The sequence below is a fragment of the Python bivittatus genome, unplaced genomic scaffold (assembly GCF_059951505.1).
Source record: "Python bivittatus isolate LINGU-HERP-01145 unplaced genomic scaffold, Pbiv_v1 ctg000330_np1212, whole genome shotgun sequence".
Lineage (NCBI taxonomy): Eukaryota > Metazoa > Chordata > Lepidosauria > Squamata > Pythonidae > Python > Python bivittatus.
This window is the reverse complement of record NW_028277058.1, coordinates 33,038,871-33,054,755: the sequence shown is the minus strand read 5'-3', so window position 1 is coordinate 33,054,755 and position 15,885 is coordinate 33,038,871. Positions and strand designations below refer to the sequence as shown.

Genomic DNA, 15,885 nt, shown 5'->3' with positions numbered 1-15,885 from the left:
ACTGCGAAGTCTACAGATGCATTCATAACAGACTGAGGCAAATAAAGATGGCTAAATGTCAGATAACCTGAGAAAAAAAACCTAGAAGTTGCAACTGTAGCACAATTATGTAAATAAGCAAAATTTTAGCATTTTTTTTTATTCTCCTCCTTTCAAGTCCTTCCTTTTAAAATTCAAGAATTGCATTACAGTCTGATATTTGCTGACATATCTTGAACGTATTCGTTTTCTTCTCCCCCCCCCCATGTTTTTGCAAATTATCTTATTAAATAAATTATGGGCTGTAAAAATCATTACTGTAACTTGGGTGTCAGCAGACTGAAAAGCTTCTGTCATATTCCCAATTCCATTGTCCAGAAAGAATATAGGGAACCTGTTCTGTCCTGCTTTCTTCAGAGGAATACTGAACAAGCACTGCTAGAGAATAAAAAGACTCCTCCAATGTTAAGAGAGGTTTCCCAGGCTTGCAAGGAGAATCGTTTCTAGATTATATCCATGAAGTTGGACCGCTAAATTTGCTGAGATGCTCTCCATAGTATCCCTTGAAAGTCATTCTGATAATGGGGTTGGACTGATGATTCCAAGATTCCAAATTGCATAAAAATATGGAGAAATAAAGTCTGATGGTATTTATTTCTCAACTTTCCATTTCTTTTTTTTCCCACCAGCAACTTTGTTCCTGACTCCCAATGCTCCTTCTGCATCATCATCATCATTTGTCTCTTCCCGAGAGCGTTTCTTCTTTTCCCCTTGTTGCCGCAATTCCTGCAAAGAAAACAGGAAAGTAGTATCACAAGACCTCTAAGGGATTCAATCACTGAGATAATCAAGAAGATAAAGAGCACGGAAAATATTAAACATTCCTTTTGGCATGTGAATTTGCATTTAGATACTCCCGTAGGCAGCATTTTGGGCATGTTATTTAATAAAAGTTAATTTGATTCCTTCTTTAAACATTAACAAAGTGACCATGCTGTTCTCTATCTTCCCCAAATTCCAGATATATATGAAAAACAGAGGTGAAATTTCCAAATTAGGAAAGGGGTTGGCAGCAAACACAATAGACCCTTTAGAGTTGTCCCTGAGTTAATGGGATTATGTTTTAATTTTGAAGAAAAATAAAAAAGGAACCCACAACAATGAGGGTATGCAATACAGCTCTTCATGCAAGAACACAAGAACATCTCGACTTCTTGAAGTAAACAGCCTCATTTGGAATTTGACTGCCCAAGCAATATACTTGAGGCTGTATAAATCCTATTATTCTTCTCTCAGTCATGGTTGCAACAGCCACATTTCTACATAAAACAAACCTAGACCCAGCTTTAAAGCAGCTTACCATGCGAGCAAATCTCTGTGCTTCAGCCACACGCTCGGTCAACATCATGACCTCTTCTTCATGGGTGGGAAAGGCTGGCAGCTTTTTGCCAATCAGGTGCTCAATGCGCTGGAAGAGCTCAACATCATACCTGAAGGAGGAGAAAGGATTTCTCTGAAGAATTCTCATCTTAATTAATTTCCTGTCAATTAGTTGACACGAGTGTCAAAAACAAATTCAGCGAAGTTTTTATACTATTGAATCATTTTACTATTTCTTTCCTTCAATCTTTTTTTTTTTTTAAAAAAACAACTTTTCTCCGCTATATAGAAAAAGTACAACACAGCCCCTAAGGGGCCCTCTGAGTTTCAATACACAGCCAAAACTATTCTAGACTTCAGTGTTATATAAAAAGCGTAAATAATACCATAAACCATGGGCTTTCTGGAAGATTCTCCATGCAAATACTAGGCAGGCTATGTGCTCATCCAAGTTTACTCTGCAGTAAAGCATGCAGGGGCCCAGCTTCACCCTCCAATTTATGGGCAGTTTCAGAGATTATAGCCAGGCATAATGCAGAGAGTTTAATAATGTTAGGAAAAGCTATGCTTACGTTATGTATGCCGAGGAGAGGGAAGTCTGGCACTGGAAGGAAGGAGGAATGACCCCACTCATGTGCTGTTCCCTCAAATCTCCTTCCAACTGTGCAGGGGGGAGTGTATGTTTTTTCCCCATGTTTACTGCATATTGTGGGCCCTATGAAATAATTCTGTGGTCCCCAAGGATCCTGTAGCTGGGAATCACTGCACTGGAATACAGAAATTCTGCTGGTGGTACAGCTGGAGTAGCACAGAACAGTAACTTACTGTGTCACAAAGGTGATTGATTTACCAGATCGTCCAGCTCGAGCTGTTCTCCCTACTCGATGAATGTAATCCTGAAAGGAATCCAGAGTAAGGAACAGAACAAGATGGTGGTCACAGGAGAGCCACTAAAATAAATGCCCCTAAAACAAAACTTTTGTATCACAGATATCAAATATTAAAACAGACAGTACTCCAGATAAAGGAAGCCAGTTCAGAGAAGAACTCTTAAAAAGAGATGCTCTTCACCAGGTTTCTGAAAGCTGATAAGGAGGAAAACAAGTGAACTCCCTAAAAAGGAATATGCACAGCTCAAAAAGCAGGTGCTCAGTGCAAAATAGTAAAGGCATGTCTGGCTAGTGCTGTCACTTGAGATTCAAACAGGAAAGATCCATTCTGGAGCTGCTGCCATCACCAAAAGTGGTGAAGTCCCATCAACCCACCATGACTGCGCCACATCTATAATACTAATTTCCTATCCCTGTAACTCTCTCTCTTTTACTCAACCTCTTGCTGACATACCTTTTAACCTTCTGAGCTTTAATATCACTCAGTGCTTCACAACTTCATATTCTATGTAACCATCAATTACAGACCCATTCCTTCAGGTCTATTTATTTATTTTACAGATATTTTGTAATTCACAAATTCTGAGCAGTGTACAAAGAATAAAAACATGAAAAACAATAACATTAAATCCACCTCCAAGGCGAATGTCCCTAAACAATCAAATAGGCTGAAAGGCACAGTAGAACAGAGTTGTTCCAATGACCTTACAAAATGCCAAGAGGGAAGGAGCTATAGGAACTTGTGAGGGCAGATAATACCATAAGATGGGGGCCACAATATAAAAGATCTGCTGTCTGGTCCATGTCCCCCAAACCTCACACAGCAAGCCTTCACAAGAAGTTCTTACTGGATGGGCAAACTCAGTTTCAAATTCCATGATGACATCTTTGAAATTCTAGGCAGCAGAGTTGTATATCACCTAACAGCTTTTTTACAACTCACCTTGGAATGGGTAGGAATATCAAAGTTTATCACTACATCAACATGGGGGATGTCAAGGCCTCTACTTGCAACATCAGTAGCCAACAAGATGGAACGTGCTTTAGCCTTGAACTTGTTCAGTGACCCTAATCGTTTATTCTAGAGGGACAAAAGAGCAAGTTAGCATGCACTTACGTTTTTTCACCTCATTTAGCATGACAAAGTGGAAGGTATGAAAGCTTTCACTATTTATTAATCACAATTTTCTGATGTACCACACACAACCACATTTGTGGGCAAAACATTATTGAAAGGAAAACACTTTTGAGGATGCATACATATTTGTTTGCTATTACAATATATTTATTACTTCATACAATAATCTAGAAATTTTCTTGGTCAACCTGTACCTGGCTCATCTGTCCATGGAGGGGAATAGCAGTAAAGCCCAAATTTCGAAGCAAGAGTGCTGTCCTCTGAGTATTGTTGCATGTACTGCAGAATATCATGAATGAGTTGCCAGCAAGTTCATTCAGAATATACACCAGATAACTATCCTAAGAGCATCAGAAAAGGAACTTATATCAGGAAATAGGAAAGGAGAACAGATTTAAAAAGATACCAAATAGTAGAGAAAGTCCAAAACAAGAGAGAAAAACAAATTACCTTGAACTTGGAAGGAATAAAAATATAGTATTGCTGAAGTTTTTCAACTGTCTGATACTTTGATGACACTGCACATTTAACAGGGTCTTTAAGGGCTGCACGCTGGAGTTTTTGCACCTGAGAATTAATTTTAAGTTTTCAGACAATAATTCCACTATAGCTCTATGTCTCAATTCTGCCCCATTCCCCTAAACAAATGCAAAGTGTCAAGCTGACTCACACCTTTTTAGTCATTGTAGCAGAAAAAAGAAATGTCTTCCTATCTCTGGGAATTACTTTCAGGATCTTATCTACCTGTGAAAAGAGAGAGCAAATGAAATGCAAAAGAACAGAACACTGATCAATGTGCATGTGTGCATGCAGACCTACACCAGGTATGCCTGATGGACGCAACTGAGCAAGTCAAGTCATTCCACTACTCCTCAGCAAGGAGTGATGAGTTTAACAACCAAAGAACATCCTGTGGGAAGAGCTCAAATTTAAGTGGGTCCAGTTTAGCTAGAATGCACTGGGAAGAGTCATATCCACAGGAAATTAATGAACTTATTTCCCAAGCAACTAGTTCTAAGCAACCCAGGGAATACAGGGTATGCATTCAATATCAGGAAGGGAAGCTGAAACAGGTCCCATGAATGTATGTGAATATTTTGGAATCATATTTCTGAAAAACACCACCTTCTTAACAGTTCAGTAAACCATTCTAAAATGGCAGAGATGGGTGCATCTCACCTCTGTTTCAAAATCCATGTTGAGGATCCGGTCAGCTTCATCCATAACTAGGTATTTCAGAGCTCTAAGGTTGAAACCCTTTGTATTCTCAAGATGATCAATAAGGCGACCAGGTGTAGCTACCAGGAGAAAGAGTGTTATAAATGGTTAACAGCCAAAATAGCTGATAATTTTGCCCACTTAAATATAGAGAGAGAAGAGACTGAGCTGAGTATATGGAGTACTGCTGTCATTTAACTCAACACACTCAGGTTTGTCAGCTCTCAAAGGACACTTGCTTCCCTTCGCCAAAAAGCCTTGTGAAACATATTCTGAGGAGTATGGGTTGAGCCAGAGTCCTGTATAGGTCTGAAACGACATGGCTAGTTGAATTCCACCAACACAGGGACTTGTCCTAAATCAGGAGTATATTTTTAAAAAGTTGCTCTCGTAGGCAAGAGTACAGGCAAGGTGACTAATCTATTCATTCTAAAGCTACATGATACATTTGATGAAGTAATGCTATCTAAATAGCATATATCAGTTATTGTTATTCACAGGGAAATTAATTTATCAAAGTGGAATATAATGAATTAGAGAAATTAACAACTAGAGACTCAAAGCAAACACAGCACCCAAAAGGACATTACAAGCCATTGTGTCAGATATGTTCTCCCAATTGCTATTGTTTTAAAATATAAGACCAGTAACTAGTTAATTGAACTCAGGGAGATTAACTTGGCAAGGCAAGAGATAGGAAGCTAATTATGGGTGCAGCGGATGGTCAATTACATCTCTCCTTTTTTTCAGTATCTTTCCATTTTCATAGGATCAAATTGTAGGCTAGTTCCTTACCAATGATTACATGGGGCTTCTTGGCTAGGGCCAGAGATTGGGACATCATGTCAATTCCTCCAACAATAACAGCTTAGGAAAGAAAAGAAAAATTAAACAATGGCCACTTCAGCAAGTCAACCACAACTCTATTCACCCCTACCCCAATAGTCTGCCTCAGAGATGTGAATAAGTATGCATTTACTATATTGTCATCTGATAATCCAAATAATTTGCAGTGAACAATAGACAGACATTATGGTGCAATGGGAAGTACGGACTTGTGTGTTTAACAGGAAAAACAGAGCAAATAGTGGCAAATTACATGTATATGACAAAAAAAATCTAGAACAAATAGATGAATCTGTGTATCTTGATAGAACACCTTTGCTGCGGGAGCTGCATTGGGTCCCAGTTTGCTTCCTGGTCCAATTCAAGGCATTATTACTTTTAAAGCCCTACGTGGCATGGGTCCAGGTTACCTGAGGACTGTCCCACTCCCATCACATTGACCTGTCCCACCCAGTCAGGCAGAGAAGGCATATTACAGACCCGATCAGCGAGAGGATGTCGGCTGGTGGGGCCCAGGAGGAGAGCCTTCCCTGCTGTTGCCCCCGCCCTCTGGAATATTCTCCCCCCAGAGGTGTGGCGGGCCTCTACCCTGCTGGCTTTCCAGAAGGAACTGAAGACCTGGTTCTGCCAGTTTGCGTGGGGCAAAAAGAGCTTTAACCAACCCTGGGAGTGGCTGGCGCCCTGATAATGCTCCCTGAGCCTAATAATTCCTAGCTACCGTCACTTCTTGGAAGATATTTATTATTTATTTAGGACTAATTGTTATATTGTATTTTTAATTAATATTTATCTTTTCTGTAAATCACCCAGAGTTGTTTTCTAATGAGATGGGTGGTGACAAATTTGATATATAAATAAATAAATGATATGCAAATACTGGTGGAAATACATTGCAATATTTGCAATATATCATATTGAATAATTTGTAAAAATACCCCAAAATAGCTGTGTATAAGTACAGTAGGAATGGCATATTTAAGAAGCACTGAGTGGTAAAACAAACAGAGATAAGTTGAAAAATGTATGAGAATACAGTACACATTTTGTGACCAGAATGAAAAGGTATGTTGTCATGAATTGGTGATACACAGGAAATGAATGACAATCAAATAGCAAAACAAGTATTTGAATGAAGAGTGAATAGGTCAAGAGGAAGAAGTCCAAGGAAATCATGACTGAATAGAGCTTATGAGAGGTGAGAAACTGAAAGAAAAGAAGCTGATGTATAAAGCATATATGGATGATGGAAACAAGGAAAGGATAGTTTGCAAGGACTGAAAGATATGAAGAAATATAATGAATAGTGTTGGCATAAACTAGAGGTAATCTTTGCTTTTCTCTTTTCTATCTTTGCCTTTAATTACTTTTGCTCACAATTTTAGTCTTTTTCTGTATTTGCATAACACCATATAGCCAGAATAGAAATAGCATTATGGGCACCCCCACACCTATGTCCAGGAGATGTTGTAATAATGACAACCTTACATAAGCATTGTGGAGTAGTTATCAGTGTTTACTTTAGGCAGCAAATTTTTTGTTTTGAATTGTACGCAGTGTCATGCAAAGCTCTTCCCAAGCCAACTTATCATTATACATTTTTAGAGAAGCTACACATGCACAAGAATATACCTAAGAAAAATAATGAACTTGAAGATGAAAAAACAGGACCAGATTATGGAATTGAAAAAAACAGCCACATTCAACACATTTAATTTGCATGACCATACACAGGAAAAATAACAGCTCTAAAAGTGCAATCCCATCTTCAGTTTTTTCCAATGTCCTTTTTTTAATGGTTTTGCCAAACTTTTAGCTTTATCAGATCAGTCTTCTATTAGCAAATTTCCTGAAAGCCCTAAGCAATCAGTGATCCAATGCAGAGGAATAAGAAGGTTGGTAGAGTAAGGATAGTTTATTCTGTTACCCCATCAACAGCCTGTTGTTTCCATGACAGATGCAGAAGAAAACAAGCCATTTTTTTCCAGGGATTAAGAAAGCCAATATTTTTTTCTTAATCTGTCAAAAGCTTACAGGATAGGGGCCTTCTCTGAAGCCAGCAAAAACATGTAGACTAATTTTTAAAAAATTGAAACTATAGACAGTCCTCTACTTGCAACCTTTCATGTTGCAAACTTTCATGGACACAAACAGGATGGACCCAGAAGTCAGAACCAGAAGTTGGGAGAAGGTGGGAAAGGGTTAGCTCGCAGTGCGCCACAAACTAACCTTTTCCCGTCTTCTCCCACATTCTGTTTGCATTTGAGGTTTGCGTTGAACTTGGAGTTCCCAGAAAGGGTTAGTTTACGCGGCGCACTCTGTTGCTGGGTGAGGCAGGAGAGGGAGAAGTGGCAGATGACAGGGGAGAGGGGGCAGTGGTCTCCTGCCTCGCCCAGCAATGGAGCATGCCACACCCCACAGGCTCGTCCTTTGCTCCCCTCTCCTCCGCTACCAACCCCTCTCCTGCCTCACCTGGTGATGCACTGGCAGCAGAAGATAGCCCTTTTCTGCTCACACCGTTGCCCTGCCTCCTCCTCTTTTTTTTACTCTTTACTTGGTTGGACTTACAAACAAAATGGAGTTACAAACAGCCGCTTAGAATGTAACCTGTTTGTAAGTAGGGGACTGTCTGTAGTCATTTTTGTGGATTCATATAAAGACTGGTAGAGACATATCAAAGTTCATACTTGGCAGCTAGAATGTTGTACATTTCTTAAGTCCAGCATACAATTTTTTAAAAAGGTCATGCTTTTGCCCCTACTTATTCTCTTAAACTTCACAATGTTTTATGCTCATTTGAAGTCTTGTAGCCACACCACTTACCACTCTGGACACCAATGGAAGATCCAAGAGCTTCAAACTGTTCAGAGATCTGAAAGGCTAACTCCCGGGTTGGTGTAAGTACCAGAGCAAAGAAGCGCTGAGGAGTTTCTAATAATGCCTGAAGGATGGGCAAAGCAAAAGCCCCTGTTTTTCCAGATCCTGTCTCTGCTAAGCCAATGATGTCCCGACCTATGAGAAAAGAATTGTGTCATATTCAATGCCAAAGGAAAAAAAATGCAACATAGTAGTACAGATAGATAGAACCAAAAGTAATTGTGGAAAGTTTTTTCAGTTAATATTAGTTGAGTAAGTGTGCAAAAAGAGCACCAGAAGTTAAGACTGTTCTGTTTCACTTATTGAAGCATTTGGCTCTTCTGTCATATATCAAAGGAAACTTTAAAAATTATATTTATCCTTCCATTAATTCAGGGTTAGACTAAATAATGGCGGGGAGGGTGGCAAGGTCCCATAAATAAATAAAGGATGCCTTGCAGTTTACCCTAGTTCACAGAGTTGGAAAAGCAGACCCCTGTTAATTATGTTGTTCTGAAATGAAATGAAATCTACCAGTACTGCATACTCTCTCCTTTTTCTGAAATTGCAGGTCCCAGAATCACACTCACCTTGGAGTGCAACTGGAATAGCTTCTACTTGGATCTTTGTTGGTGTCTTCCATCCTAACTGACTACATGCTTCACACAGTACATCTGTCACTCCCTGTTATTTCAAAGAAAAAAAAGGGAAGAAATAGAAGCTATGATGAGCAAGAGGGCACAGTCTTTGTTATTCAATACAGCCTGTAGCATTCTTCTTCTTAATTTCCAGAAAACTGAAAAATTTAAAGCATGGGACAACTGTAATTTTTTTATTAATGTAGTTTCTAGTGCTTCCTATACAAAAGCACCAGAAACCAAATTTATAAAATACAAAACATAATATAAAATAAAGCAAAACATATAGTAACAAAGGAAAGGAAAAACAGACTTATCTAACTTTCATACAGAGAAGGCTTGGGTGAAGATCGAGATTTTCAAGAGATTCCTACCATGGGTGTCTCATGAATTTCAGGAGGGAAAGCATTCCAGAGTAAAGTTCTTATCACAGAGAAAGCTGAGCAACAGGCGAGCATAATGGCATCGTGCAGGGCTAGGCACATGCAGGAGGACCTCCTTCAACAAAGGAAGAAACTGACCAAGTCCATCCCGTATCCTTGCCCCAAGTTGTTTAGGGCCTTAAAGGCCATAAGCAAAACTTTGGTTTTAGAAGCTTACTGGCAGCTAATGCAGTTTTATATATATATATATGTGTGTGTGTGTGTGTGTACAGTGGTACCTCGGGTCACGAACGCTTCTGTTCACGACCAATTCAGGTCACAAACAGCACCGTTTGCAAAATTTTGCTTCCATTCGTGAACTCCACATCAGGTGACAAACAGGATCCGCGGCCATTTTCCCTGCTGACACACGTGGCCGTGGCTTCCTGTAGGGAGGGGGACTCTCCCTCCAAACAATAACCGCCTCCCCACCCGCCTTCCTGTCCTCCACGCCTCAAGCAAGGTTAGCGTTCTCTCTCTTCATAGTATACTGTACTGTACTTTGTGTCATATTTTTGTGGTTTTAAAAAAAAATACATATGATTCAGAATGGATTAACAATATTTACATTGAACCTTATGGGAAAATTTGATTCAAGTCGCAACCAAAATCGGTTGGCGACCAAATTCATAGGGGTCAGAATGGATTAACCGTATTTACATTGAACCTTATGGGAAAATTTGATTCAGGTCACGACCAATTTGGGTCGCGACCAGAGTCACGGAACGAATTAAGTTCGTGACCCGAGGTACCATTGTAATTATTATTTGTAATAACATTCAAAATAATTAAATGATTAATTATTTAATTGCTAAGATATCCCTCTAGAGAAAAATGTGTAGTTGGTATACCAACCAAAGCTGCCAATAAGCACTGGCCACAGAAGTCATTTGGTCCTCCAGTGACAGCAATGATCTAACAGTACCCTCAGCTACATATTTGTTCTTTCTGAGGAAGTGCAATCTCACAGAAAATAAATTCCTATGCCTGGGAAGCACTCACCATAAGGTCTCCTCCCACCCTGAAGGAGCTTAGTTGCATTGTTGAAGAAAATATTCTGATTCTGAATGAGACCCAAAACACGCATCTGTCACTTGTAGATAGAGCAAAGAGATAGAGGAGCAAATGGCCACACTTCAGCAGATGAGAAAGCACAAGATTTTATCAGTTCAAAGAAAGCAACTCTCCATAACAAAAATGGTCAAACAGAGAAAGAAGCAAGCCCACAGGGTAGGAGTAACAACCAGAATGCAACTCTTCAACCCCAGCGGAACTCAGAGACGTTCTCAGGCCCTTGCAGATGAAACAGACTCTGGAAAAAAAAGACACACTGTAAAATGGGATTGCTCCAAAGCCAGCTTGCATTCACATACTCCAGACTGGTAGTCCCCATGCCAGACAGAGAAATACACATTCACTCATCTCAGATACTGAATCTACAAGTGACAGGTGCATGTTTTGGGTCTCATACAGAATCAGAATTCTCCCAGCTCCTCCTTCTCAGCAGGTGAAAGGGAAGTTTCAATTCTTTAAGAACAAAGGGAGAAGCTGAGTATTGGGCCTAGAAAAAGGAGAAAATTAACACTGTTCCTTTGATTAAAAGTTGGAATCTGCCAGAAGTTTGAAAAATCCAAGAAGACAAAAAGAGGATTTGTGCATCAGAAATCCATTTGCCTCCTAAGAATTGGTAAACAAGCCCAGTGAAAAAAGGGTGTTAGTTTTTTTTATTTTATTTTTTTCTGTAGGGTGCTAGTTAAATCTTTTTATCTTGTGGGTTTATATTCTCTGAACAAGAAGAAAATTCTGTTCATCCTCAGCCTTTTTTTCCCCCCCTTTGTAAGGCTGGATCCAAGAAGGTATTTTTCTCTTTATTAACTTTTTGTGAACAAAAATACTGTAAGGTCTAGCAATAGACTCTTTTCTAAGATCCTGCCCAAGTTCATTAATTGTAGCAAATCAGTGCCATCTTGTGATCTGCTTCGAACACTGCATCAGTTTTGTAAAAAAATAAAATAAACACTTTTACATACCTTTTTTTTAAAATCTCTTTTGAGACCGGTCTGTCTTCCAAAAGGGGGAAGAAAGGGTTGAAATCCCCTAGTCACATGCTCCTACTCAACAAAGCCCAGAGGTTGCAATATAGGTTGATTAGGAAGGTTTAAACTGAATTCTTGGGTGGAAAAAAGCAAAAACTCTAAAGGACTTAAGACTTGTAAAATGTAAAATGAGAAAATATTAATGAAATGGGACTCTTAAACCCCTCAATGAAAAATCAAAAAGAACGTTATAGCAAAGTTCATAGCTTTCAGTGTCTATACACTAATGCTAAGGTATCTGAAATAAATAGGATAGGATTAAACTCTTAGTACAGAAAGGCAAGTATGACCTGGTGTGTTGATTCCCATGACTGGAAAATAGCAACTGAATTTGTTCAAAAGGTACAACAGAGACAGTGTTGCATTGTTTGTAAAAAAATATCTATTCCTGCCCCAAAATCCAAATTAATTTCTCCCCTACCTTCACTATATTTACAGAACTGGGAAAAGTACCTCAAGATGTGTTTGAATTCCTAAAGAAGGAAACACTAACAACACAATTGCAAACAGTTGTGAGGAGGAAAAAAATGGAGAACAGCAGAAGCCAATGTGCACAAACTTAGCAAAGATCTGAAAACAAAAAACACACATCTAGAAAAGGATCAGGTCCAGGTCACAAAAGAAGAATATAGACAAGTAGCCTGGAATTGTATAGCTCATGCCAGGAAAACAATATCTCAGAAGGAGCTGTGTTCAGCAAAGGATATGAATGACTAAAGGGCTTATTTAAATACATTCAAAATAAAAGGAAAAGGAAAGAATCCATATACTAGCCGCTCAATGTAGACATAAAAATACTATCAAATAACAAAGAAAGACAGAGCTATTTAAAAACTTCTATTTTGGCTTAGTCTTCTCCAAAGTACCATGTTCCACCAGGAAATTATGAAAGGGCAGGACTGAAGGTTGAGACAGAAACATGGTCAAGAAATATTTCTTTATTTTGACTGAATTTAAAATAAAACTTCAGGACAAGAGGAGTTGCATTCTAGAGTAGTGAAGAAACTAGCAATAATCTGAGAAAAACTAGAAAACTAGTAAAATGCTAGTTAACTGGAAGAGATGTCCCTATATTCAAAAATGGGCTAAAACTAGAGACTGGTCAACCTGACATCACTATCTTCAAAGAATCTAGAGCAGACCATAAAAAGATCAATATGTAAGCACCTTGAAAACAATGCAATAATTTACTGGAAGTCAGCATGGATTTGTAAAGAACAAATCTACCTTTATAGATTGTAGGAATACTGCAGACATAATGTAATTTGACTACAGTAAAGTATTTGACAAAGTATGCCATGACATGCTGATTAGCAAGCTAGTTAAGTATTAGATGGCATGCCAATTAAATCAGTACATATCTGTCTTTGAAAATTATACTCAGAGAGTGTCCATTAATGGTTCTTCATCAAACTGGCCACAAGGTTGCCAAGACTGCCACAAGGTTCAGTCCCAAATCCTCTATCTGTCAATATTTGTATTAATGACTTGGATGAGGAAGAGACAATGCTTATTAGATCCAATTACACAAAATTGAATGGGATGGCCAATATCCTAGAAGACAGAAATAGAATTCAATGCAATTGTGATAATTTACAGAAATTGGCAGAAAGTAAGAGAATGAAATTTTACAAAAGAAATGCAATGTTCTTCTCTTAGGAAACAAAGATCAGAGGCACAAGTATAAGATGGGAAATACCTGGCTTGGTGATAATACTTGTGATACTTAATACTGTGATACTTGGTGATGATACTTGGTCTTGGAACAGTAGTTTGCAAATTGAACCTGAGCCAGCAGAATCATGTGGTTGCAAAAAAGGCAGATGCAACAAAGTCATTATTTCCAATTTGTGGGAAATAACCATTCTACAGCATTCTGCTTTGGTCAGACCTCACCTTGAGTAGTAATAAATTCAGTTCTGGGCAGCAACTTTAGGAAGCATTCACAAAAACAGAATAGGTTCAGAGAAAGTCAAACAAGGATCAGGAGATTAAAACTCAGTTCTGAGGAAAGACTGAAGGAGCTAAACATGCTTAGTTTTGAGGACAAAACACTGAGGGGGATTATGATAGTGCTTTTCAAATACTTGAAAAGGATGTGACATATAAATATAAGACCCATTCTCTTTTGTTCCAGAATGGAGGATATGAAACAATGGACTCAGGATGAACTCCAATTGAATCTCAGAAAAAAACTTCTTAACACCAAGAACAATTTGACATTGGAACCAATTACCTGGAGAGGTGATGGCTTCTCTTCACTGGATGTATTCAAGCAGAAATTAAAAAGCCATCTGTCTTGGATGCTTTTATTTGGATTCCTGCAGTAAGCAGGTTGAACTCAGGGGCTAAATGGTTCTAAAGAGTTCTAAAACCCTTAAGGTGAGAATAGTGGCAGTGGCAGGAAATAGGTTTAGGATCATAACAGAACAATGTTTACTTTGGATTTTCCCACATTTTGTTTTGGCCCACCCTCTTTCCCCTTCCTCATCCTGATGCATTCCACAAGGTCTCTTATGTGGCTCACAAAGTCACTGGTTCAGAACATGCACAGCCTCATCTGATTGACATGTAATAAGGAAACAGACTTCAGTACCACCAGAATATTGGTGACAGACAGCCCACATCTAGATGTTTAAAAGTACTAGCAAAGCACTCTTCATCACTCCACAGCATAGCTGTCAGGGTCCGGGGCACGGCTACCTATTACTACTAAGGCTCTTCCTACAACTAAAAGTGGAACTGCTATAACCCAGTGTCCCCCAACCCTTAACTCATGAAGGAACTCCAGGAGGACACGATTAACGGTATCAAAAGCTGCCAAAAGATCAAGCAAGATCAACAGTCTTATTTCCTCTGTCTCTCTCCTGGAGGGCTACTATGGCTGAATTTGTGTCAAAACCAGGTCAGAAAAGAGACTAAAAAGAGATGTAACCAGGACATCTGCAACTGCATAACCACCATTCTCTCAACCATCTTGCTTTCATAAGGGTATTTCTGTAGCAAATAATAATTTCTTGATCACCCTAAAGAGTTCACCAGGGCAGCTACTTGAATATGCAACAGCAAAGTAAGCCTTCTTTGCAGGCTTCACTGCCATGTGTGCATGTATACAGGAAAGCTTATCAAATCAGCTTTGAAATGAGTCTTACATCCCTGGACACTGGTGTCTTCTAGCTTACTTTACTACCTTTAGCGCTTAAGATAAAGAGGGAGATACCTGAAGTCTACAGCATCAGAGAGGGCATTTAAGAATGATGCTATACAGATGGCTAGTTTTGTTTCACTATTCCATAGGTCAATATGGGCATCCATACAATCACCAAGTCTACCTTCTGGAAAATCTTAGAGAACATTAAGAAAAAAAAAGTCCATCAAAGTCCTTAAGTCTCCAAGGACAGATCATTACAGATACCTCCCCCATGGGGGGGGGAGGGAATGCTGGGAGACCAAACTTTATCTTACCAGCAGGGCAACACTAACCTAACACCCAAACCACTCGCTCTCAACCTGAGACAAAAATTCAATGAGGCCGTGCCCCGCCCGATCCACTGGCAGCATGTCTTTTGATTTCGTTGTATGTGGCCCAGTGTCGGGAGATTGGGGCGGGAAAAACCGAGATAGGATAGCAAGTTATTCAAGCTGAACAGATGGTCAAAATGAACGGGGAAGCAAACAGAAGAAACATCAGACATTGGGGGAGGGGAGAGATGAAGAGACAATAAATAATAAAGATAATAAGAGAAAGCCCTCTCACCAGTTGTTTGAAAGTTTCCGCGACCTCTCCCGCATCACCCCCATGCTCCACACTCGACGCCATCTTCAGTTTCACCTTTAACCTCAGAATTACCGCGAGGCATCTTGGGACTGCGAGTCCAAATGCTTATATTTGCCCCTCCCATCTCGAAATAGAAAGAAAATGCATCGCCGCAAAGAGTCTCCGGGTCTGGAAAGAGAAATGTGTTCGCGTTGTTGGATAACGGTTGAAAGGCTCATTGGATTCGTCTCCAGTCTTGCTGCGGCTTTTCCCAACTCGCCTCCAGAGCAGAAATTAGACTTTCGATGGGCGTGAGAATTACAGCGTTCTTCCCAAAGATGGGCGAGTGGGGTCCTACTTTGCAGCAAGCCCTAGAATTCCTAGGTTTAGCAAATCCCGAATTTCCCCATGAATTTATATGGGACGTCACAATTGGATTCGCTCTAGATTACGGCTACCGCCCATGGGTTGCAAAAATCCGGACGACCATTAGACGGCCTCAAAGAGATACGGAAAGCTACTACTCTTTGCTGCCAGTGGGGATCGCCGGGTTTTTGGAGCTGCGATATGGCTCGTCTAGATTAGTTTTTCAAAAATACTGGAATAGAAACCGGAGTTCTCGGTCTAGAAGAGGAGGCGTCTTCTCTTTTTGGATCGTTCCCGCCGCC

At 39.6% G+C, this 15,885-nt stretch overlaps 1 protein-coding gene across 2 annotated transcripts; it reads right to left on the bottom strand.

Annotated features, from left to right (window-relative positions):
• Positions 1-235: 235 nt before the first annotated feature.
• Positions 236-15,496, bottom strand: DDX47 (DEAD-box helicase 47). 2 transcript variants are annotated; one of them, XM_088141940.1, is made up of 13 exons: positions 15,218-15,298; positions 10,367-10,676; positions 8,895-8,988; positions 8,272-8,460; positions 5,401-5,472; positions 4,567-4,685; positions 4,060-4,131; positions 3,838-3,954; positions 3,582-3,728; positions 3,193-3,330; positions 2,185-2,255; positions 1,340-1,469; positions 236-765 (listed from the first exon to the last, which is right to left on the bottom strand). In XM_088141940.1, exons 2-13 carry the CDS (start codon positions 10,403-10,405, stop codon positions 631-633), a joined length of 1,323 nt encoding a protein of 440 aa, XP_087998066.1. In that variant the 5' UTR covers positions 10,406-10,676; positions 15,218-15,298; the 3' UTR covers positions 236-630. The 2 variants fall into 2 exon arrangements, with proteins under 2 accessions (XP_087998066.1, XP_007423268.1); XM_007423206.4 differs by lacking the exon at positions 10,367-10,676 and having other exon boundaries at positions 15,218-15,496.
• Between the last annotated feature and the right edge of the window lie 389 nt (positions 15,497-15,885).